Source organism: Pan paniscus, chromosome 2 (genome assembly GCF_029289425.2).
Source record: "Pan paniscus chromosome 2, NHGRI_mPanPan1-v2.0_pri, whole genome shotgun sequence".
NCBI classification, from domain to species: domain Eukaryota; kingdom Metazoa; phylum Chordata; class Mammalia; order Primates; family Hominidae; genus Pan; species Pan paniscus.
The window spans coordinates 95,730,557-95,755,971 of NC_085926.1; the positions used below are offsets into that span (position 1 = coordinate 95,730,557).

General features: G+C 39.2%; 1 protein-coding gene across 1 annotated transcript in view; it reads left to right on the forward strand.

Moving 5' to 3' along the window:
* The first annotated feature begins 1,275 nt into the window (after positions 1 to 1,275).
* CRYBG3 (crystallin beta-gamma domain containing 3) overlaps positions 1,276 to 25,415 on the forward strand; it is a 126,451-nt gene continuing 102,311 nt past the window's right edge. Inside the window, exons 1-2 of the mRNA XM_003821882.6 lie at positions 1,276 to 1,666; positions 22,363 to 22,429. Coding sequence (XP_003821930.3) covers positions 1,518 to 1,666; positions 22,363 to 22,429 — 216 coding nt within the window. The 5' untranslated portion in view covers positions 1,276 to 1,517. The remainder of the gene's footprint in view (positions 1,667 to 22,362; positions 22,430 to 25,415) is intronic.

The following is a 25,415-nucleotide window of genomic DNA, read 5'->3' on the forward strand; positions in this document are numbered from 1 at the left end:
ATAAAATAATAAAGCTAGAATTGGGAACTTGTCTTATTCTAGTCTATTATCTTAGTCTTTTTCTATTTTCTCAGACTAGGCTCACAGAGAAATAGGAAAAATTTACCAAAGAGTAAAAAAGGATTAATCTTGAGGGATAGACTGAGATGAACCCGATTGATGGAAATCGGGCTGACTGAACTTTAATGGGTTAAATCCTACCAGAACAAATGAGAGTGAGTGTCTTGGCTCTATTGCAGTTAGTAGGAGCTGGAGGGCTTCTGGGAGGCAGCGTGGGGGGGGCAGGGAGGCTCAATAGCCTCCAGCAGGTGCTGAAAGGACTTGGGGCTTATAGGTATGCAATCTACTTATGAGCAACCTTCTCCTCCAGCACCCGAAAGCCAGAGGGGAGATTACTCCAAGGCTCCCCTCTGCTGTGGACATTTCATTTTTATCTCATTTACTTGTATACATTTTTTAATGAACAAAAGCCATATCACTTCCTTGACGTCTACTCCAGGGGCAGCTTGCCTTCAAACAAAAACAAAACACTTGGGGTGAATGGGCCTCTCAGTATCTCCTGTACTAGCTGCTAGGGTATGAAAAACCAAGAAAAATCCATACCACTGTACTTAGACTTAAAACAAGTCTTAAGCACCCTTTGGTTCCCAGATTTCAGTGGCATCTGTGTAACGACTGCAAAATATGTTTCAGCATTGACAAGCTTGAAATCATACTTTTTGATCAGTGCCGTTTTTGAAAGAGTTCGCAGGGAAGTATGGAGTGGGAAAAGTCTGAAGCACAGCGCGGTTAGGAAAAGTCACACCACAGAAAGCCAGCAGAACGCGCCGGGAGGTGGTGACCGCCTGACAGGTACCCCCTTCTCCCTCCCGCCGCCCGGTTCTGTGCTAACGCGACTTTCGCCCTCAGGGTTGGAGCTGTCTTTGCGGTAGCTGTTTCTTAGTCCCAGCAAGTCCGGGGCGCCCCGGTACTGCAGTTTGCCAAGTGTTTTCACAAACCTTAGTTCATAAACCTCTTTCAAAAGCCCGAAGAAAACCGTTTCTGTGCTCTGACTGTAGAATAGAAAACACAACGGTCACAGAAAGTAATTGAAGGCAAAGCCCAACAGGCTGCAGCCTGAACTTGTTTGAGCGGGAAGCCCGAGCCTAGCGTCGCACGCTGGGCGACTCCTCTCAGGCTCTCAGGCCGGCGCCTTCGGGGGACCACGTCGCGCCCAGCGGTGGCGGCTGCGCCCGGCTCAGGGCGGTGCCGCGGCCACTGGCTCCTCCTCGGGGTGGGGCGGGCCGCGCCGGGCGAGGGCGGGAGGAGGAGCGGCCGCAGCGGCGTGAGGAGCTGCCGCGCGAGGAGCGCGTCGCGTCCGCACTTCTCCTGCCCGAGAGAGACTGAGCCGTGCTGGCAGCTCGCGTCGAGTCGGTCTGCCCTCGCCGCATCCCACGGCGCCCGGTCGGGCTCCGGGCACCAGGCAACACCTAGGCCGTTCCCTTCAGACAGCCCCGGGCCAGCGGCCCCCTCGGGAAATGTCCAGCGGCCGCAGAAGGGGCAGCGCCCCCTGGCACAGCTTCTCCCGGTTCTTCGCTCCCCGAAGTCCTTCCCGGGACAAGGAAGAGGAAGAGGAGGAGAGGCCGGGGACGAGCCCGCCTCCAGCTCCAGGCCGGTCCGCTGCCAGGTGGGAGTCGAGGAGGGGGTCGCGGGGGGGCCCTGCACATATTCGCGGGATGAAGGCTCCCGGCCTGACCGCCGGCAGCGGGCCGCTCGTGGGCCAGGCTGCAGTTCGCTCGCCACTTTGTGTTCTCCTTCCTCCATTGCTAAAGTTTCCTCCTCCTTGCCCCGTTCCCGTGCCGCACTACTCGCCTCTCCTCTGCAGGTTAAATAGGGGTGAAGTTCTTGCCCGGCAGCCGGACGCATATCCCCCGATCCCCGCCTGGCTCCGCGCTCTTCCTTTCCCACTTTCCCCTGCCCGGACGTGATTGGGTTCCCGTTCCACACACGCTCTACTCTCCAAGTTCTGTGGCAAAAGCGATTTCCCCGGCGTCCCGCCTGCAGTAATGGGAAACACTTGTGAGCCGAGCGGAGCCGTCGGCCAGGGGAATTGGGGGCGCGATCCCAGCACCACTTGTGTGGGAGGAGATCGGGGCAAAAGTGGAAAAGGTAAAGCTTTGGGGCGTCACCCCCTCAGCTGGTATTTTTGCCATCTTATTTAAATTTTCTCAAAATGATTTTTAAAAGGAATTGTGATAATGCGTTCCCAAGACTTTCACCAAAATGGACTGGACATGTAAATGACGCCACCCTTCTTTATTTCTCATCTCTCCTAGAAACATCTGCCTCAAGTTCCCAAACAGATTCTGGAAATCAGGTTTCCAGCTGTCTTGGTTTCAGTAATCAAAATGTACCCTTTCTCTGTAATATTTTTATCTTTCCTTCACTTTCCCATGTTCAAAAATCAAAAAATTTTAGACATGCCTCATTTAAATGTCTGTTTCTGAGTCTTTTCATCCCCCCGAAGAAAGAGGGGTTAAGTAAAACGCAGCTCGCTTTCTTAAACTTATGAGAGGCTTACACTGTCTTCTCCCGAGATTGCACTAGAATGACCATTGTCATTGGAAGGACACACTCCAGAAAACCGTGTTTACTTCGGACTCAAGATTTCCTGGTGGGCTTAAAAAAAATGGATAGGAAACAGAACTGAGAGTGAGCCAATTCCATTAGTATTCAGATTTTGTGATGTGATTTTAGTCGTTTGTGTGTTCCTCGGTTTCCCCGCTTGTGAAACATTTTCATTATGACCGTCTGTTAATAACATGCCACATGTTTCCAAGAAAGCTCCTACGATAATTGAGTGGTTATTCTCCTGGGACGTTTCAGCTATTATTGCTCTGACTGTTGAGAGTTTAAAATTCAAAGTTACACAGAAGTTAAAAATAGTTTTTAAGTCTGACAGATCTCATCCAGGGTGTCAGCTAGTTCTGTTGGTGTGGGCAGACAGCCTGTGGTGCCTGCCACCGCCGTAACAGCACTAACAGTCTTGGATAATATGAACGCAGTCTGCAAGGAAATCCCAAGTAGGCGCAGCAAAAGTTAGGAACTTGAGAGTCAGTGTTAGAAAGGAGTAAGCAGGTCAAATTCAGGCTCATGTCAGTAATGGCCTGAAATCCTACTTGCCTCTCTGCCCTATTTTGGCTTTTTAAGGCACTTCTCAATTCTAATTTCTTTACTGACTGGAGCTGACCCCTCCAGCAACTAGTTCCTTGTTCACCTACCACTTCTCTATTCTCATCATCTCCAGATTGGCACAAATTGTGGCTTTTCAACGATGAAGATTTTAATTGTGCTTATATCAACGCTAATTTTGTTCTCACCTTTTTTGGAACTTGCCAGATGTTAGGGGGATAGCAGATGACCCTTTATGTGGGTGTTTTACTGTTTTAAATGAGCTTAAATCTTTCATTTCAAGGGCATAAACAAACACAAAGCCTTTATTGAAAGTTTAATAAAACAAATGGAACCTCTTTATAGTACTGAATGTCCCAGTAACACAACACCCTGATGTTAACAAGATTGGAAACAGAATTGCAATTTGTCACTGTGATCTTATTTCAAAATGAAAGAGTATTTTGGCTATTTCTCTTTGTGGGCATAAAAACTTTTGTCATTATGAGAGCTGGGTATACCTTCTGTAGTGGTGATTTTAGATGAAGAGGAGTCAGTGCAACAGACGAACGGGGTTGGTTCGGTAAGGACATAAAGAGTGAGAAAAAGGGTTCTTTCTCTAGGAGCTATAAGAAGCTGGGAAGACTGCTTGAAAACATTAACATGAATCCCTATCATATGTCTGGCACTTTACAGTTTACAAAGTACTTTAAATAATATTATTAAACATGACCTTTAACCAAACCTATATTATCAATATCCCCATCTTACTGTAAAAAGAAGGGTTAAGGAAACTTACTGAAAGTTATGTAACTACTTTTCAGTCAGAGAACATGTATCAGATGTGCCTACAACTCTGAACATATAATAAAGATTATTGTCTGCATCCTGGCTTTTCGATGTACTTGAAATGAAATGCATTCTCTAAAACCTGTGTTTTGAAGTCTCCTTTTTGCATCCCAGTGTTGATTTGCATGAATTTTTAAATGTAATGTACAAATATAAAACAAGACATAAGTTCCTTAAGAACAGAATTCCTTAACAGTTTCTTAAGTACAAAATTAAAAAATAAACTAAAACATAATTATGAGACCCATAAAAGTCGAATTTACAACATCCTGAAACTGTTTTTTTGCCTGCTCACAAAATGCGTACTGGGACAAACACCAGGTCTTTGGGGAGCTGCCATGCCTTGATACAGGTCTTCCAATATTTTACTGTTTTGAACCATAGGAAAATCTTTGTTTTTATGGTGTGCTGTGATTTATGTGGGCTTCAGTTGGTGAGAACACTTCATTATGTATTCTTTCTTTGTCACAATTAAAGAAGGCCTATTAGCATCAACACTATTGTATATCCCAACTTAGGCGTAGGCACTCAAATTGCTTGATTGTACTCATATTAGATGGCTGACCATTTCCAGGAAATGCTTATATTAATTTATTTTAGATGATAAAAAGGAAAACTGCAATTGAAGTTTTCATAGGAAACTCAAAAACTCCCAGAGTTCTGTGGATCCCAGTTTGAGAATCACTGGTGCAGTGTTAAGCCCAGTTTATAAGCATACAAGGAATGGACTCATTAGAAGTGATAGGGGAGACCAGGAAGTGCTTCCTGGTAGGGATGATTTTAACTGGGTCTTCAAGGAATTGGTGATGTTTCTATACAAAGAGAACTTAGGAAGAGAGAGAATAGGGAACAGGTATTCCGGGAAAAGGTATTCCAGACTGAGCAAAGGCCTGCAAGGGGTTTATGATCTGTTAGGGGCTATATACATTAATGGGACAGAGTGAAAGGAGCAGTAAGAAATTTAGGTTGGAACTGGGTTATAAAGGTCTCTAGACAAAATGTTTGGCTCTAGATTTAAGGCTCAGAGAATTTTTGCAAAAGCCTGTTATACAGATATTGCTGAAATATGAAACTTGGAGGAATTCCTGCTTTACTTTATCTGCTTCAAGAAATGATTGCTCAACTTTGTTTCTTGGCTGTATCATGCATGATGGACCTGTTTAAAATGAGTTCTGTGCAATGTTTGTAACTGTGAAGAGAGTTGGTAAGGTGAGAACAGTATTTATCAAGGGCTGACTGTGCACTTACTTCTGGGCTGGGTACTTTTACTTGCAACGTATCATGTAAATCTCACACTCAGCGTGAAATGTTGGTCCACTTTTATGATCTGACAATTGAAGAAACTGAGTTTGGGAGAGTGCTCAGTGATGGATGCTATGGGCGTTTTGAATGGAACAGTTCTTTGAACTGGACTCTTTTGTCCTTTGCAAGATGTTTGGTATCCATGATTACACACACTAATTGCCAGTAGCATCCTCTGGTCATTGGGATAACTGAAAATTCCTCCACCCAGGTGGGTGGGAGGGAGAGTGATACCACTCCCAGTGGAGAGTGATTACCCTAAATCGTGAGAGGAGGTGAGAAGTGACATTTGAACTTAGGTCTCTCTAATGGACTCTAAAGCTCTGGTTCCTTTTTTGACACCATCCTGTCCACCACCCTTCTGAACTCTGCTCCTTCAAAACATATTTGAATATGTGAGGCAATTGGATTGTTCCTTACTTTGTTCTAGAATGGGTGACACTGTGGCCCATTTCAGATATATTCCTTTTGGCTGTTACTTTGACCAAAGATAGTGTCATTGATGGAAAGAAGGTGAGACAGGATTGCTAGGCCCAAGGTCAGGGGCTGTGTCTTCATTTTTGTGTCCCCTTAGTTCAGGTGAGGAGTGACTCTGTTGATTGGAGCATTAAAACACTTGTTAGTAACATTCAGCTAGGGGTGGTACCCTCCCCAACCTTCAAGTAGGCGCTTAGAAACACAAGGGAGGTTGTTTTTGCTTGTCACTGGCTGGGAATGTTGAATGGGTGGGGCCAGGCTGCTAATGAGCTGTGGTGTAGGAGGTACTCTGTACTGTCAGAAATGTCAGTAGTACTTCTGATGACCAGCATGGGAGAGCTATTGGTCTTCAGGTTAAACTACCAGTGTTGACAACAGCATCAGTTATGTGAGGAAAGGAAGCTTTGTTTTCTAAATTGTCATGATGATTGCATTTTTATTGATTTGAAGCACTAAAAATAATTGGTAACTAGTTAGTTGGATAGGAGATACCTGTGTCACATCAGCAGTTCATGCCTTCAGTAGTGAAGATGATGAGAGAATTCCAGAAGTCTTTAGGGGTGTGTATTTTGTGAGAATCTTGTCCCCCTCTGCTCCTCTAGGTTAATTCAAAGCAAAAGCTTACTCTTGGCAGCAGAGTCAAAATATAGCCTGTTGTAGGGTATCAAAAGTCCACCTTTTCCAAGTGATTTCCATCTCTTGGGTTCAATAAGGTGTCTACCAGATGGCTAATTTGGGAATTCTATTTTTTGCTGTGAACATTCCTTGGAAATGGACTCAATTGTATGCTCTGAAAGTGTTAAAGTTGCAAAGGTACCACAAATTGACCTGCAGTAAGTTTATATAATCAGAACTTCTAACTTTATTGACAGTTATAATATTTTTAAGTTTTTTTACTCATAACAGCGGAAAATATGTAAAAAGGGTAATAGCAAGTTTTGTAAAATAAGAGAAAATATTCCCTCAAGACAAAATATTTTCTGTCCAAAGTTCTGATGAAATATACCCTTAATACCCTTTATTAAGCCCTGAGCTTGGAACTTTAAAAATATCAATTCACTTAATCCTCAGAGCAAACGTATCTTTACTCCCTTTTACAATATATAATTTAAGGCTTCAAGAGGTTCAGTAGGTAATCAAAAGTCTCACAATATTGGTAGTAGAGTCAAGAGTCAAGTTTTCCTTCCTGAATTCAAAGCCTACAGCATTATGTGACAGCTTCCTCCGCTTAACTTGGGAAGACTCGTAAAAGAAGGCTGCCCTTAGAAAATGGTTTGGAATGGAAATAAAAGACAATGGCATGCAGCTGGACATCTGCCCAGATGGACTGGGTCAGAGCTATGGACAATCAAGAATTATACTCCTGAGAGTTGGGAGAGGAAAATAAATGCACACATTTATGCAGGTTATAGATTTATATTTAATTACAAAGAAAGGGTCAGTCTCCTTCAAAAGAGAGTTTCAGATGGAAACTATAGCAAGATACCATATTCTACCTATTTGATAAGCAAAACTCCAGTTTGATGTGGGGAAGCTGGAACTCTTATACACTACTAGTGGGAGTATAAATTGATACACCACTTTGGAGAGAAATTTGATATGACCTATCAATATTGCAGATTCACATACTCAGCATTTCTGATTTCAGGGAATTCCACTGAACATGTACAGTTTGCAAACAGGCCAAAAGTTGCCTATAGAAGTTAGTCATTGCAGCATTGTTTTAATAGCAAAAGATGAAAAATAGAGTAGAATGCCATTCAATTGTGGACTAACTGATAAATCACAGTACATCCATATAGTGAAATATGATGTATCTACCAAAAAGAATAGGAAAGCTTTTTATGTACTGTTAAGGAAATATCTCCAAGATACATTAAGTTAAAAAAAAAAAAAAAGCCGGGCGTGGTGGCTTATGCCTGTAATCCCAGCACTTTGGGAGGCCGAGGCGGGTGGATCACCTGATGTCAGGCATTTGAGACCAGCCTGACCAACATAGTGAAATCCCATCTCTACTAAAATACAAAAAAAATTAGCCGGGTGTGGTGGTGCTTGCCTGTAATCCCAGCTACTCCAGAGGCTGAGGCAGGAGAATCGCTTGAACCTGGGAGGCAGAGGTTGCAGTGAGCCAAGATCGTACCATTGTGCTCCAGCCTGGGCAATAAGAGTGAAACTCCATCTCAAAAAAAAAACAAAAAACAAAAAACAAACAAACAAACAAAAACTTAAGCTACAACTAATTGTGTATAGTATGCCCCATTTGTATATACAAAAGAAGGGGATATGAAATAAATCTGTCACTAGTGTTGCATAACTTATTTTGGGGGTATGGGGAACTGAGTGAAGGGATGAGAGGCAGGAGAAAGATTGTCTTATGCCTTTGTACACTTAAAAATTATGTGAATTACCTATTTCATAAAGTAAGAAAAAGATTGGATTAAAATCTGGTGAATACCTGTGGCTAAAAGAAGGAAAAAAAAAGAAAACAAGAGAATGTATGATCCTGAGTTGGCAAAAATCCTCCAAAGAGAGAATGCACTACATTAACTTATTCAAATGGGAAAAGTTTCAGTTAAGGATATAAATAAATAGAAGTAGTTTTTGTAATGCAGAGTAATTTGATATTTTGACACTTCGTACAAGTAGGAGTGAGACTTTTCTATATTATTAATCTCTAATGTGAAACTGGGTGGAGTTGACACTTGCAGCCACAAATATATCAACATAACTCATTTTTACGTGCTCACCTGTCACCCACCTTGACCTCTCCAGTATGACCCAGGACAGGTTATTAACCTCAGAGTCTTTAGTGATAAATCAAGGGAGTTGGTTTTCATCTCTAAGGTCTCTCTCAGCTTTAGCGTACCAGCCAAAACTCCATGGGCTATTAAGTGTGTACAAAATTGATGTGCCTTATAAATTAGAAAGATTTATATTTTATTGGAAAAGTCACATATGAAAATGCTTTGGTTAATTCTTCCATGTGATCCTAACATTTTGGTTATTTGATTTGAAAGCTTCACCTGTGTTTAAAAAGAATTAATTTAGTGTCGCTGTGTCAAGCACCGGTCTAGGTCCTGGGAATCCAGCAGTTAACAAGGTGCAGCATTGTCTTTGCCTCAAAGCATGCATGCAGTTTTGTGGGGAAGGCAGACATTGCCCAAATCTTTCTTCTCTCTTGAAATAAGTACCAAGGTAACATGTAGGGGACTGTAGGAGCATTTAACAGATGTGAGCCCATTTTTGAGGCTCTCAGAGGAAACTTTAATTTTTTTTCAATCTCATTTAAGCTGTTTCTCCTGGAACATGTGTCTAAGTAATGTTTTTCTGTTCTTGGTTTATAAACTTTGGACAATATATATTGACTTCTGGTTATGGTAGATGAGCACTCAGCTATTTTATACCCTTCCACACCTCATTACTCATCCAGCCAAAATAATCATTATAATTGGAAGATTAAATAAACCTGTAGATTTCTATGAATATTTAGCTGTTGTTTTCTGCTAAGCCAAGTGCTGTACTATGGTTACTTTCTTTGTGTGATATTTTGTTTTTCATGGAGTAAATTACCTTGTTTTTCATTTGCTTATTGCTGCTACTTCTAGGATGCACAAATACATTTATAAAACCACTTTCAGTGCTTTTTTCTACATCATTAAATCACATCTACCAGTTTACCCCATGACTTCCAAGACCTTTCTCTTGGTCTCTGTGTCTTCCTGTAATTTGTATCATCTAGTAGTTCCCAAGCTTGCTGTATTGATATCTCTACTACTCAGCCCTATTTAAGACCACCTATTTTTGGACTTCACGTATTCCTCTTTCTTGGTTAACTCCTCCTTTTGTTGGCATATATCTAACAAACAAGGGTACATGTTAGAATTTTTTTTGTCTTTGCACTTCTGAAAATACATTTTTCTACTCTAGTAAATGATAGTTCGGGTATAAATTTATAGACTCAAAATTACTTGCACTCAGATTTCTGAAGACATTTCTCTATTAGTCTTCTCTTTAATTCTGGATTGTTGAGAAATCTGAGGCTAGTACGATTTCTGGACCTATTTTTGTGATTCATTTTTTCTTTGTGAATTTTGAAATCTCTCTTCAGTGTAGACTCTACAAATGCATAGTAATGTACCTTGCACAGTGCCTTTTAAATTCATTTTGCTGGACAGTTGGCAGGCTCTTTCACTTGAGAGGCTTATATCTTAACGATCTAGAATGGAGAGTTTGGCTCAAGCTCCCCGTGTGTGGTCTGTGCTTTCTATACTTTTATTCTTGGTATTCCAGAGTCTGGAGGCTTCTCTTTTTAAAAATTGCTAGGCTCCTGCCAAATATTATAATTTGGGGATGTGAGTTCACTAAGAAATCAACTGACAAGAGGCAGATTAATAGGAGAAATGACATCGAAATTTATTAGCATGCAGGGGGAAAAAATTGATTACCAAATATCCCAGTAGGGTACAGATGCTTATATACCCCACCTCTTAAGAGAGAGGGAAGTGGATGATTTTAGGGGAATAGTAAATACTTTTTATGGGAACTCATTGGGCTTGAAGAACATAACAAAGGCCTGGGACAAAGTCTGTTGGGCCCACAGAACAGACAGTGGTTTATGACAAAAGTCTGTTGAGATGTTATGACAGACTTCAGTCTTTCTTCTTGTAATATGATTCAGTTAATGAAAACTAGGGAAGGGACTAGAGGTAATTGTTTTTTTCTTTGATGGGTCCAAACTTTAAGCAGATAAGAGAACTTCAGAGAACAGAACTTCATTCTGTGCTTTGGGAGAGACAGAGGATCAAAGACAAAAGACGAAGGTGGGATTCAGAGAGACCTTGAGGCTGCTCAGTTCAGCATGTCAAAGTGCCATATTTTGGGGTATGGGATTCTGAGTTTTTATCTATTCTTTTTTGTAAAAGAATTATTGATACATAATTATTGTACTGTTTATGAAGTGATTATATGATATTTTGTTACATTCATGCAATGTGTAATGATCAAATCAGGATTTTTAGTATATCACTTCAGCTTAGCACTTCACTGTTAGAGTGGGGGGGGATTACCGTTAACAATAGTATACTTTAAAATAGCTAGAAGATAACATTTGAAATGTTCCCGACACAAAGAAACGATAAAAGTTTTATTTATTCTAAATTATATTTCTTCCTGTTTTTCTCTCCTTCAAAAATCTCATCTGTCCTGAATGCTGTTATTCTTCGTCTTTTTTTTTTTTAACCTGGTAGCTTATTTCCTCTTATTAATTGCTTTACCATCGTTTCCATGGGACAGAGTTAAACATGTGTTCACCTATATGGTTTTGCTAGAAATAGCAAGAAAATCTTTGCAATTATCATTGTTGCCAAACTTTTTAATTCTTTGAGTATAAATTGAACTCCATAACCTAACCTCTCAATGATGGCTATGAGGAAATAATTGCTTGCTCATTGATAGGAAGAATCGATATTGTGAAAATGGCCATACTGACCAAAGTAATTTATAGATTCAATGCTATTGCCATCAAGCTACCATTGACTTTCTTCACAGAATTAGAAAAAAAATACTTTAAATTTCATATGGAACCAAAAAAAAAAAAAAAAAGAGCCCATATAGCCAAGACAATCCTAAGGAAAAAGAACAAAGCTGGAGGGATCATGCTACCTGACTTCAAACCATATTAGAAGGCTACAGTAACCAAAACAGCATGGTACTGGCACCAAAACAGATACATAGACCAATGGAACAGAACCGAGGCCTCATAAATAATGCCACACATCTACAACCATCTGATCATTCACAAACCTGACAAAAACAAGCAATGGGGAAAGGATTCCCTATTTAATAAATGGTTTTGGGAAAACTGGCTAGCCATATGCAGAAAACTGAAAATGGACCCCTTCCTTACACTGTGTACAAAAATTAACTCAAGATGGATTAAAGACTTAAATGTAAGACCTAAAACCATAAAAACCCTAGAAGAAAACCTAAGCAATACCATTCAGGACATAGACATGGACAAAGACTTCCTGACTAAAACACCAAAAGCAATGGCAACAAAAGCCAAAATTGACAAATGGGATCTAATTAAACTAAAGAGCTTCTGCACAGCAAAAGAAACTATCATCAGAGTGAACAGGCAACCTACAGGATGGGAGAAATTTTTGCAATCTATCCATCTGACAATGGGCTAATATCCAGAATCTACAAAGAACTCAAACAAATTTACAAGAAAAAAACAACCCCATCAAAAAGTGCACAAAGGATATGAAGAGACATTTCTCAAAAGAAGACATTTATGTGGCCAATGAGCATATGAAAAAAAGCTCATCATCACTGGTCATTAGAGAAATGCAAATCAAAACCACAATGAGATACCATCTCACATGTTAGAATGGCGATCATTAAAACATCAGGAAACAAGAGATACTGGAGAGGATGTGGAGAAATAGGAATGCTTTTACAATGTTTGTGGGAGTGTAAATTAGGTTAACCATTGTGGAAGACAGTGTGGCGATTCCTCAAGGACCTAGAACTGGAAATACCATTTGACCCAGCAATCCCATTACTGGGTATATACCCAAAGGATTATAAATCATTCTACTATAAAGACACATGCACACGTATGTTTATTGCAGCACTGTACACAATAGCAAAGACTTGGAACCAACCCAAATGCCCATCAATGATAGACTGGATAAAGAAAATGTGGCACATATACACCGTGGAATACTATACAGCCATAAAAAGATGAGTTCATGTTCTTTGCAGGGACATGAATGAAGCTAGAAACCATCATTCTCAGCAAACTATCACAAGAACAGAAAACCAAACACCACGTGTTCTTACTCATAAGTGGGAGTTGAACAATGAGAACACATGGACACAGGGAGGGGAACATCACACACTAGAGCCTGTTGTCGGGTTGTTGGGGGGTGTCTAGGGGAGGGATAGCATTAAGAGAAATACCTAATGTAGATGACAGGTTGATGGGTGCAGCAAACCACCATGGCACGTGTACACCTATGTAACAAACCTGCATGTTCTGGACATGTATCCCAGAACTTCAAAGTATAATAATAAAAAAAAATTGCTAAAAGATTACAAAACAGAGGTTTTTCGCTGTCATAGTCTGTGTTCTGTGCTATAAAGGAATACCTGAGGGTGGGTAGTTTATAAAGAAAAGGGATTTATTTGGCTCAGGATTCTGATGGCTAGAATGTTAAGATTGGGCATCTGCATCTGATGAGGGTGTCAAGCTGCTTCCACTCATGGTGGAAGGTACAGGAATCACTTGGGAAGAAAGGAAACAAGGGGTCAGAATGTGCCAGGTTCTTTTTAACAGCCAGTTTTCCTGGAACTAACAGAGTGAAAAATCACTCACCACCACTCCAGGGAGGGCATTAATCTATTCCTAAGGGATTCACCCCCATGACCCAAACACCTCCTATTGGGCCCCACCTCCAACGCTGGGGGTTGAATTTCAACATGAACTTTGGAGGGGACAGACATCCAAACCATAGCACTTGCATACTTATAAAATCAGATATGCTTTATAAGTGCTGATTTCACGTAAGCTGTTGGCACAAAAATATAACCCATTGTAATAGGCAGAATTCCAAGATGGACCCTAGTACAGTTATAGAAAACAGTTAAGGAAAAATATTTTCTATGTTCTTTATGACAAACAATACAAATGGCAATGTCAGAAGTGACATGAAAATGGTATTTGGGTGGTCTCACCAATATTTGTTTTATGTAATTTTTAGAAGATATATTAGAAATTTTTACCTTTCATATTAAAATGTATACAAAAGTGGTTTCTACCTCAGTGGCAGATCATAAATTTCTTGTAACTACTATGCTTCTTATGACAAAGAATGAAATGTTTTGAATTTGATGTTTTAATAACTGGGGACAAATTAGGTGAGATGTAAACTCTCTTGCCTTTTATTGTCTTGTCAAAGCACAAAGGAGCATTCACAGGATGGAAGGATGGCATTGTGCTTTTTATCAGTAAAAGCTGAAAATGTGAACTGTAATAATGGTGTTTCATTGTTCTAAGTAGGCAAATAAAAAATTTTTGGCAATGTTGCATATATCATGATGCAAAGGAATTAACATTAGGTAATATTTGCAGTATTCGTATTTTGTTATTTAATTGCTTGCATTTTTTGCACTCACTTGTTTTTGCTTTCTTTTTCATCAACTATGCTACTTTGTATTTTTTCTCTTTTTGATAGTAATATTTGCTTTTACAAAACAGGTATAAAATTATAAGAGGACGAAAAAGCAAAAGCACACTCATAACCCTACCCACTCAGAAAAATATATCATTCTTTCAAATGATTCCCTATGGGTGTGTCTAAATATGTCTTCATGTCTAAATATTTTTATAAAAGTAAAAGTTCTTCTTCAAGAGTTTGGAACTTGAATTTTTTTCACTTAACAATAGTGCTCTAACATTTCTGACAATAATGCGTATATTTATATGTTGTAAAAATAATTTAAAATATAATTATTAGAACAACTTAGTCGTGTCATCACTTTTCAGAATCTTGTTTGCATGTCTAAATGTGTCTCTACTTACACAGGGTTGTATTCTAATGGGGAGGGCAGAAAATATATAGATTAATATATAATATGCTTTGAAGTAAAAATAAAATGGGGAGGGACTCACCATAATGGAAGTGGTGAGTCTAGATAGGGTGGATATGAAAGGTGTCTCTATTGGGTAGCATTTGAGCAAAGACCCAGATGATATCCGGGAGTTGGGCATGAGCAAGTCTGAGGAAAGAACTTTCTGGGCAGAAGGAACATTCACTTAGAAGGTCCTGGGGCACAATCATGTGGCACAGATGCCAGTGTGGACAGAGACACAGAATTAGAGGAGGAGTGGGTGTTAGTAACATGGTGTTAGTTCATAGTAAGGAGTTGAAATGATGAGTTTACTTTTGGAAAGTATCACTGGGCATGTGTTTATATGTGTGTGTAAATGTGTTTTTATATCCACACATATATTATCTGTTTATCTGTGTCTGGAAAAATTTACAGAGGAGGAAGGATTTCAGTTGGGGGGGAGGTCAGCCAAGGTCAGATTCTGGGGAGCTCTGCGAGGGCACAGTCTTGGGTCTCCAGTGCGCTGTCCTCAGGACAATTTGTTGAATGATATGTGAATGAATGCTCCATTTTAGAAAGCAGCTAAAATACTGTTGTGAGTTTACATCACAGCGAGGGATTCAGGGTATTGAATCTTGGGGGGGTGAGTCAAACATTCAGAATCTGAAGGTTATGAGGTGGACGGAGAACTTGGGGAGAATGGAACAGTCATTCACAACACATGTACCGTAGACAGCTCAGGCACACCTCAGACGTACTGAGATTCTCACTCTGCAGCCTGTGATTTAACTGTAATTATGGGTCTTATTTTGGGGGCGTGAGTTGGGGAACAGGAAATAAGTCAGCCTCAAGGTAGATACATAAATTATAGGAGAGGACTGACCTTATAGAGAAAAGGAGTGTCAGAAGTCTCAGACTGTGAAGCAACAGAGCCTCATAATCATGCCTACCTTTCCTCTCTCCTCCTGATTTTTCTCTAGAGTTTTGAAATCATTCAACTGCCAGATGTTTGGGCTAAAATACATACTGTTTGAGTGCCTTAAAATTGCAGCTTTTAGTTACCTTTTAATTTGAAGCCCAGAAATAGTGCCATAACCACCTGTTTTATATTCTGTTAATAGCCATTAAAAAAAATACAAGTACCACTCTACTGCTGGCAGACACCATTTGTGAATGGACAGTTTTCCAGATGGTGGTTTGGAAATCATTGGTGTGGAACTCTGTCTTTTTCCCCATAGCATTGGACCTGCCGGATGGGACTCCAGGCCAGTGCACGAAAGTGAATTTAATCCATAATGTATCTGCAGTATAGCTTTGAGCAAAGAAAATTATAGAACTTGTCACGTGAGGCTGTGTTTCTAAGAAAAATATCCCAAGGGTAATGTAGATCCCATGGCTTGAGCAGACCCTTTGGGAGGGTGTGAGGATGAATTCCTTGCTGTATTTAAGGACCTAAAGGAGGGCTGAGAGGTGGAATCTGAGGGAATAGAGGGCAGGCCCAGAGCGAGCCTCAGTAATTTTGAAATAAGGGACGGTAGACATTTCTGCCTCTTTGTTATAATGCCCTCATACTAGTTTTGATCTAAGTTGGTTTCTTGGCCATAGTCTTTCTCATCTTTTACCAGAAAAGCCTCAAGGTTGGTCTACCTGTTTTCTTTCCCACTCATTCTTCTGTTGTAGAACACAGCAATGTGGGATTTTAGATCTGACAGAGATCTCATATCAGCTGGTCTGAACCTTTTTAATTTACATAGTTGTAAAATCAGATCCAAAAACGTTCATTTTGACTGAAGTGCAATTTGTCCTCAAGGTGCTGTCTCTGAAACAGACAAAAGTTCATTCTGAGTTGTTGCAAAGCATTTTACTACTTATGACAGTGGGAGAGGGAGTGGATAGGTAAAGATCTCATCTTGTTCTGCATTATTTTTCATTTAGTCCAAGGGAAAGTCTCACCTGGAAGACTGGGGTATTATTTGATCACATTTTAAGGGAAGGATAGATTCTGGCTACTTTTAGGACTTCATCACAGGAGTTGGGTCAGGTGGGCTCTGTGGTGAGGAGGAACATGCCAGGAAGGAAAGGCCTAATGAAGCTGAGGTAGAAGGGGAGGTGCTGGTGAGTGGACCAGGCTTCTGGAACCAGCAAGTTTTACAGTAGTTGGGGAAGATAAACTAATGGGGAGATTTGCCCTGATTCTTTTTCCCTGTTCTCAACAGTATTGCTGATTCTTCTACAGTAGACCACAGCTCATGTAGTAGAAGTGAAAATCTCAAGTGGGAGGATAATTTCAGGCGGCATCCGTTTTGAGCGGAGTTGGAAACAAAGGAGAGAAGGTAAATTGGCTCTGGAAGTGGAGAAATGTCCCTGTGGACAGAGGGTTGGGGTGTGCTGTTTAGATGTAAGGGCATTCCCAAATTAGGGAATACTTTATGTTAAGTGACCTCATATTTGGGGGTACTCTGAATTGCTGCCAGTGATGGCATTAGCACCAAAGATCGCTTCCTCTCTTGAAATGGCAAGAATTCATAGACTCTGGCATCCATAGAGAAGTAGGCAAGCTTCTAGAAGACGCTTATGGAAGCTGTATCAAGTCTTTACCATTTCCAGATTTTCCTGATGCAGTCACAGTTGTGTATGAAAGAAAGGCATAGGAGGAGGAGGTGCCCAACAGGTGCATTACAGGAGGGGAGAAGAGCTTTACTCTCCCTTACTGTGCCTCACCCCTCTCCACTGAGTGTACCCTTTGTTTCTGTGAGTCTGTCCTGTGGCCATCCAAGAAGGTGCTTTCTTACCTCATGAGAAATTGACTCTGAAAGAGGCCCAGAAGCTTCCCTTGTGCTCCAGTTGTGGTATGGACTGAAAAAAGGGGATTTTTTTCCTTCCAGGTCCCACCCTGTACTTTCAGTGCTGTATGTGCTCATTAGGGCAACACCTCTTTTCTGGATCGAGAAGCTTTGCTGAACGGCAGTGTTGGAAAATGGGTAGTGTTTTCTAAATAATTGTTACCTAATCTTTAGCCACACTTAACATCTTTAAATAATAAGTGGAGATTCTCCTGGTCAGATTTTTTTCTTCCCCCTACAGCTATCAGTTGTTGATGTCAGCTAAAGATAGAGAGGCTCTCAGACCATTGTTTATCAAGAATGGGGTCAGAGGGCCACCTGCATTAGAACAATCTGGGGTAAAGGGTGATTTGTAGCTCAAAATATAGTTTCCTGGGCCCCGTTCCAATTGGATTCCTTGACAGTCGGGCCCAGAAATCTGTTTGAGAAACATAGATGCCTCAGGTGATTCTGATGCATATAGACATGAGTTCTGAAAGAATGAGGGCAAGGACCTTGTCTGGTTTGTACATTGTGCAACCCCCAGCACCAAGAACGGTGCCTGACACATGTGTGCACTGCTAGTTTGTTGAGTGGGTGAGTGAGTTCTTGGGCCCAGTTTTCCACTGCTTATCTGCTATTGGTTAGGGAATCTTGTTATAATTTAATTTTAAGAAAATAATATCTCTTAAGTGACAGGTTAGGAGCTCTCCTTTATGTAAATTATTTGAAATTTAGAAGGTTAAAGTGATCCTTTTTTTTCATTGCCTATGAAAAATATTTTGTCTGGCACAGAGTCACACAAAGGCTAAATGGCAGTATGTTGGATTCGTTTTCAGCCATGGTCCAAATAAAGTTGCTTGAAAAATGAGGAGCTTTTATGTTACATTGACCTTCATATTTGAGCTATTTTGAAAGATTGATTCTTAAAGTTCTGTTAGCTAAGATGAGGCTATTTAGAAATGTAAGGTGGTTTTATTTGTGCGTACATGTGATTTTGAATTCTGCTCTTCACCCCCTGCCATGAATAAAATGTGTGCTTTCTAAAAATATTCCTAATTGAAATACCCTGGGTCCCAAAGGGGGTTAAATTGTGAGCAAACAATAGGAACAGATTGTGGTCTCTCATGAAGCTTGAGGTGAACATGGTTCTCTTTCCTTGGTATTTATTTTTTAAGAGACTGAAAATATCACCCCAAGCCTTTTGAGTCCTTTTTATTTTATTTATTTTATTTTATATTTGTACTAAGCAAACATCTGAGTATTCACTGTTTTTGAGTATATGTAGCTACTGTGTTCTCATTTTTTAATGTTTTGTTTTATTTTTAAATCAACTGAAAATGACCTTGTTCTTGTTGAGTAATTTTTTCCCACCAGCTCCACTCCCTACTTAATGGTTTTAGAGAAGTATGTTGTAGGATAGGAATGGCTGGCATATTCTTTCAAGAGACTTATATGCTCCTCCTTAAGAAAAAAAGACTGATGTTATAATTATATTGTTCCCAATGTAACAGTGTTTTCTGATGAAGGTAAGCAGGCGCAAATGGAAATATGGTTATAGATTTTTTTTTTCTTTTGAGACAGGGTCTCACTCTATCACCCAGGTGGAGTACAGTGGCGTCCTGAATAGCTGGGACTACAAACACGCACCACCATGCCCAGCCCTTTTTTTTTTTTGTCAAGACAAGGTTGCCATGTTGCCCTGTCTGGTCTCGAACTCTTAATCTTAAGCCATCTGCCTGCCTTGGCCTCCCAAAGTATTGGGATTACAGGCCACACCGCACCTGGCCTGGTTATAGATTATTTTTTAAAATTTGTCTAACAAATACTATTTGAGTGCGTTCGTGGTGCCAGGCGGGGTGCCAGGCTCTGGGATCTTCTGAATTAATAAGTTTATATTCTCGTTGGGAAGATGGACAACTAGCTGTTAATGATAAAGAGTGGCAAATATGTGGGAGGTATTGCTGCATGCAGTGAGAGCACAAAAAATACAAGTAAAACCAGAACTAAGCTGTAAAGGATTTAGAGTTGATTAGGGTGGGGAAGGATGTTGCAAGCAGCAGAATAAAGTGATTTGTAGGAGTGTAAACTTTCGTGTATTCTAGTAATGTCAAGTGGTTCTGGGTAACAGTTGTATCAGGAGTTAGGGCATGAATAATGTTATCCATGCTAAGAATGTTTCATGTAGAAAAGTGTTGAAATTTTAATAAAAGGAATGATTTTTATCAGTCAACCAAAATTTTAAAATATGTTGTTTGCATTAAAACTCAACACATTTTAAAATTTTGGTTTAGCAATAAGAATCATGCAACTTAAAGGATGTAAGTGAGAATTTTAAGAAATATCAAGTAATATTTCTTTTGGTGATTTTAACTTAAATTCTTCCATTGTTTGCTCAGTACTTAACGTGCTGATTTACTGCTGTGTTTTTCTGGAATTTGTGTGTGTGTTTGTAGTTTGTATTTGGAAGTAATTACAGCTATTTGAAAAGACTGAGTTCTGCCATAATCTCATGAACTTAGCTGTATTTTCTGGAGAGCTTTTATATTAGAAAAGAAACTTACCGTTTTCATTTAGAGTCTTAGGCAGTATGTTTATAGAAAACCCTGTAAACACACCAAATAAAGCAGAATTTCAGCAATCTTGAAGCATGAACTAGGAGACTAAAATTAGATGTTGTATGTTTAAGTAGTTTTTAGGTAGATCATTCAAAATAGATTGTAGTTAGAGAATTCACTTGTCAAGGTCAGCATTATTCTTAATTATACCCCAAATCTTTATAACATGATCTTTTTACATGTATTTGCCAGTTTGTTTTTGTTAATTTGAGCTTAAATAGACCAAAATCAATTCACGTTTACTTTAAAAAAAACTGAATTGTAAACAGCCTTTTGGCAAAAGATAAAGACTAGTAAAATAGAAAAAAAGATAAGAATTTATTCACTTTTAAAGAAGCAATTATGAGAAATTCTTATTTTATACATTTGTACGGGTTACAATTCTGTATTGTACAATATTTTCTATTGTTTTATTCCTGATTTTGTTCCTGAATTGTCCCACAGAATTTTTTATGTGTTTAACACACAGCTCATATATGTGTGTATATATGTATATATGTATATGTATATATGTATATGTATATATGTATATATGTATATATATGCGTATACACGTATATACGTATATACGCATATACACGTATATACGTGTATACGCGTATACACGTATACGCGTATACATACGTATATATGCGCATATATACACACATATATGCATATATACACATATATATGCATATATATGTATATTCTTTTTCTATTGACATTTAGAAGCTTTAAGGATCTGTTTAGCGGTATCCGTTTGGTCCATGTGTTTCTGCATGGAGTCTTGGACTTAATGACATTTTAATCCATTGTATTTTCCAGGTGTTCATGATTTATTTTTTGTTTCCATTTTTTGACCATGACCATTTGTTTCTTGGATACTGTGCGTAATAACATAGACTTTTATGGATAGAAAATGTAAATGGCATAAATCGTGTCCTCTCTTTCCATCTGATCCGCTTTGGGACGGCCTTTATTTGATCAGAGCTATTGATACTTCCTCCTCTCCGGGCCTTCCACCACCAGTGACCACTATTCGACATCTGGCCTACTCTCAGTCACCCTCCTGCTTATGCTTGTCCCCTCCTTGAAGACTTCCCACTGCATGTAGGACAAAGGTCAAATTTCATAACGGGTCAGCCCTGGTCTTCATAGTCTGGTATTCACTAATTTTTGGTCTCAGTCTCATCCCTTGGAGGATTACCTCTGTCCTTCGCAAGCTCTGTGCTCCAGACTTATATTAAAAGCAAACAAATAAAACTTGGTTTTCAGAAAATGCCCGATTCTCTATTACCACCTGCTTTTGCACCTCCTCTGAGGGTACTTTACTGAGTAGGCAGAATTGGTTGCTCCTTATTCCTTTTATGCTTCGTAGCATTTTGTTCATTTAGCAGTTATAACTCTTATGAAACTATATTGTTAAGGTTTATGTATTAGTGTCTCTAACTAGACTGAGTTTTGCAAAGAACCTGACGTGCTCATTTTTATATCCTTAAGGCTAAGCAGAATCCTTGGCATATGGTAGAGAGTCAGCCATCTTTAGAGTGAAGCTACTTAATTTGTCTAGTATTATGAAAGTATGAAAACAGGATAATGTTTGAACAGAGATATAAATATTTAGATCTGGAAGCTGGGCGTAGTGACTCCTGCCTGTAATCCCAGCACTTTGAAAGGCCAAGGTTAGAGGATCACTTAAGGCCAGGAGTTCAAGACCAGCCTGGGCAACATAGTTGAAACCCCCATCTCTACAAAAAATGAAATAACTGGGCATGGTAGCATGCACCTGTAGTCCTAGATACTTAGGAGGGTGAGCCAGGAGGATTGCTTGAGCCCAAGAGGCTGCAGTGAGCTATGACTGCACCACTGCACTCCAGCCTGGGCAACAGAACAAGACCATCTCTAAAAAAGAAAAAAAAGAATCTTAAATGTGTCTTGGGAAAGTAGTTTATAATGACATCCCAAAAGGCATCTGAGGGGGTATTCCAGACTAAAGACAGTTAGAAGTAACTATTCGGGAAATCAAATTTTAAGGTGCCATCTGGAACACGTTTGGGGCTAGATAAACCTACATCTATTTTTGAGTATTCCCAGAATTCACTAGATGGACCTATATGTTTATAGTGATTTGCTGAATAGAAATGCATTCTGTTCCAAATAACACCCAGCATGGGCATTAAAAAAAGATCTGGCTATGGGGAACCTTCACATAAATAATATCTTAGAGTGCTAGCACTTGCCAGTGTTATGAAAGTAATACACAGGTGCTCTTTTGTTCAGATATATCATTACTGTGATGTTGATTATCTATGTAAGAAAATATGAGGCACAATGAGTTCACACAAATATCTGAAGACTAGATGAACATTTTTGAATGCATTTTTTGAATTTAGAGATTCAAATCAATATATCCTTGGTATAACATGGTGTATCAATCTTTGAGCATTGCAGATAAAGGACCTTTCAGTTTGAGTTTAAATACAGAAAACTTTTAGTTTCATAATTTTCTTTTAATTTCAAAAGAAACTGTGGTTTTTATTTTTCAGCGTTGAAAATGAGCCCATGAGCACAAGTCAGAAAAAGGAAAATGTACTTTCATCAGAAGCAGTAAAGGTATAGTTTTAAATTAATATTATTTTATATCAAGCAAATATCTTAAATTGCTGTTAATTCTTTTAGATTCTGTCATCTTATTTTACATTTCAAAAAGAACACTGTATAATTACTTTTTGTGGAAATCCAGCCCAGCTTTGTCAGACACTTGCATCAGGAGGTGGGACAGGAGTCTGGACAGGTGGGGAAAGGCTCTGAGAAGGGAGTATACAGAGTGGTGTTCTTGGCTTTGCCACTAACCCAACTGTGTGATCTTCAGCTGAGGATTTAACTTCTTCGTGTCTTTGCTAATCTGTAAGTCAGATCACATGACCTCCATGGTCTCTTTTTCCTAGGAAGTTCTGGGATTTATGAGTTTTCTGAAATGTTGCAAAGCAATAGTGCTTTTGGAGGGTAGAAGTTAATAATCTGTTTCTACATATCATTGCTCTGTGTTAGGTGTGTTTGGTTAGCTTGCATGTCATTCTTGGCTTCTCTAAGAGGACAAGCACAAAAAGTAGATAAGCTACACACCTACATAGGGGATTCTCCATGAGTAGTTGAAAATCCTTGAAAATCACTAAACCTTTTGATCTCTCTTTTTATTCATAAGCGGTTTTCTAGAAATTTGATGTTTCCAGTTTCTAGGTATGTGATCACGTTTTGGTAGCTATCCCACAATCATGGCTTTTGGTCCCAGTTGCTTTCTTTTCACATGATTTGTGACATCAAGGAGAAAATTTGAACCTTCTGGGGATTTCAGAATAAATTAGCTTGGTCAGTAGAAAGACTGAAAAGTTATTTCAATTCTTCATTACTGATATGGGCACTTTTTAATATTTTTAAAAACTATATAATGCCCAAGTACATTACACATTATAAAGACAAAGTTGTTTTAATTCTTTATTTCTGCCTTCTCCATTATAATAAAAAAATACTTATTGAAAGGAAAAAATGAAGATCACCTTGCTTTCCTTTCTTCACTCCTTTGTGAGTCTGGCTACTAAATCCTCCTTCTGGTGGTTTTTTCATGTATCTCACTTAACTTCTCTTCTGCAATCAGTTGTTACCCAGCCTGCTGGTTTACCATTGTATGGGCTCTATAGCTGCTGCTGATTTTTCAGTTTTTACATGCCTTGAGTTGCCCTACTCAAGACTTTTACTTCTAATGCTATAAATGAAACTTGCCCTTGTGTTGTTTCATAGGAAGGCTGTTACTTCTGAGATCTCAAACTTCCAAGTTTCTTTGGTTATCAGCTTTTGTCATTCCATCTCTTAATCCCTTGTTGCCTCTGTACTCACCCTTTACCAAACCTTCCTGCTTTCCTTGCTCCCTTTTCTTAGTCTCTGCTTCTTTCTGCATTTAGCCTATACCTGCTGGTTTATTTTAGCTATACTTTCACCTAAATAAATCTTCAGTCTCCAAACTTGGATAAATTCAGCCTCTTATTTCCAGTAGTGCTGTTTTCCACCTGCAGAGGCTCTGAAAGTTATATCTTTGTGGATTCAGTAAATATATTTGGCAAATAGAATAGCTGGGCCTCTATGCTAACAATCTTTTCCATCCATTCTTAACATCTAATTTTGAGTGCCGAGGATAATTTCATTTTGGCATCTAAGCCCCTAAGTAAATACCATGCAGTCATGAAACTGTTTCTCTTGTGATTTGAAGCCTATGAGTTTACTTATATACAGAAACTGCAGTTATCCCATAATAGAAAGGATACCGTGGCACATTTTCTGGGGTATCCTGTGCATTTTGGCTCATGTAACTTTTTAAAAAACCTTCTGGAACCTACTGGTAGGATTTCTTCAACCTAGCCGCACAGACCCAGTTGTTCAGGGACTGTTGCTACCAGGCATCATAACAAATATGTATTTTGGTAAGGTAACATAAATTTTATAATGCTTTCTGTGATAAGAGAAAAAATGTGCATCATTTCCCAGTTGATCAGAACCATAACAGATTTATGTAAACATAACCTTATATAGTCTTCTTTTTGTGTTTGACCTTGAGATACCCAATGATGATGTCAAAGATTGTTGGTTGCAAGACAAGTTTGAACTACAAAAATTAACTGTATTTTTAAACAATTAGAGATTATATTTTATATTAACTTTGGACATCATTAAATTTTTGATTCTTAAAATACCACTTACATGCTACACAAATTTTGCTATTTTACTAACATCGGCGACTACTTCTAACATTTACATCTATTTTTCTACTGGAATATGTATTTTATGTTAATAAGGTTTTTATATCTAGCTGGAGATGCTTCCGGAAATTTAGTCCACATTTGATCGTTGTCTTGTAGTCTTAAACTCTTGCTTCATTCACATCTACTTTGTGTTATGCCCTGCTCTCTTCTACCTATGTCAGATGAATATTTATCCCTTTCTCCCTTGAAAGGCTAAATTCCCTCAAGCCCCCATCTTGACTACAACATGTGCAGTGGTATTGGTGTCCTTACTTTACTGCCTTTCCTTGGCCCTTGCCTTGACTACTACTATCCCTCCATCTTCGCTGGCTTCTGATTTGCATCACGTCTCTGTGTTTCTCTTTAAATATATAAAATTAAAAACAATGTTTTTGTTTTATTTTTGTGAATCTGGTTTCCTTTCCTTTTGGTCTGTTATTCTACATTACTCCTACCTTTTACCTCAAAATTCCTTATGAAAGTCTGTCTTAAGCATTGTTCAGCTCTTAATGCTTTCTGCTCGGACTCCTGTTTCTCTTTTAGTTCCCTCTGACATGGGAAGCCTGGTACTGTGTCTGGCGCACGTGTCATGGATGCTCAGTATGTAGTCGCTGATTGAATAAAAGCTATTCCATGAAACCAGTTACATTCATGTTCACCAGTGACCTTTTGCTGACCATATTCAGTAACCTTTCCCTAGTTCTCATTCTATTTAAACAGTTGAAACACTTTTTTTTTCAAGTCTTTCTCTCCTTTTTAGAAATGTTCTTTGGTTTATCTTTGCTTCTGTGATATTGTCCTTTCTT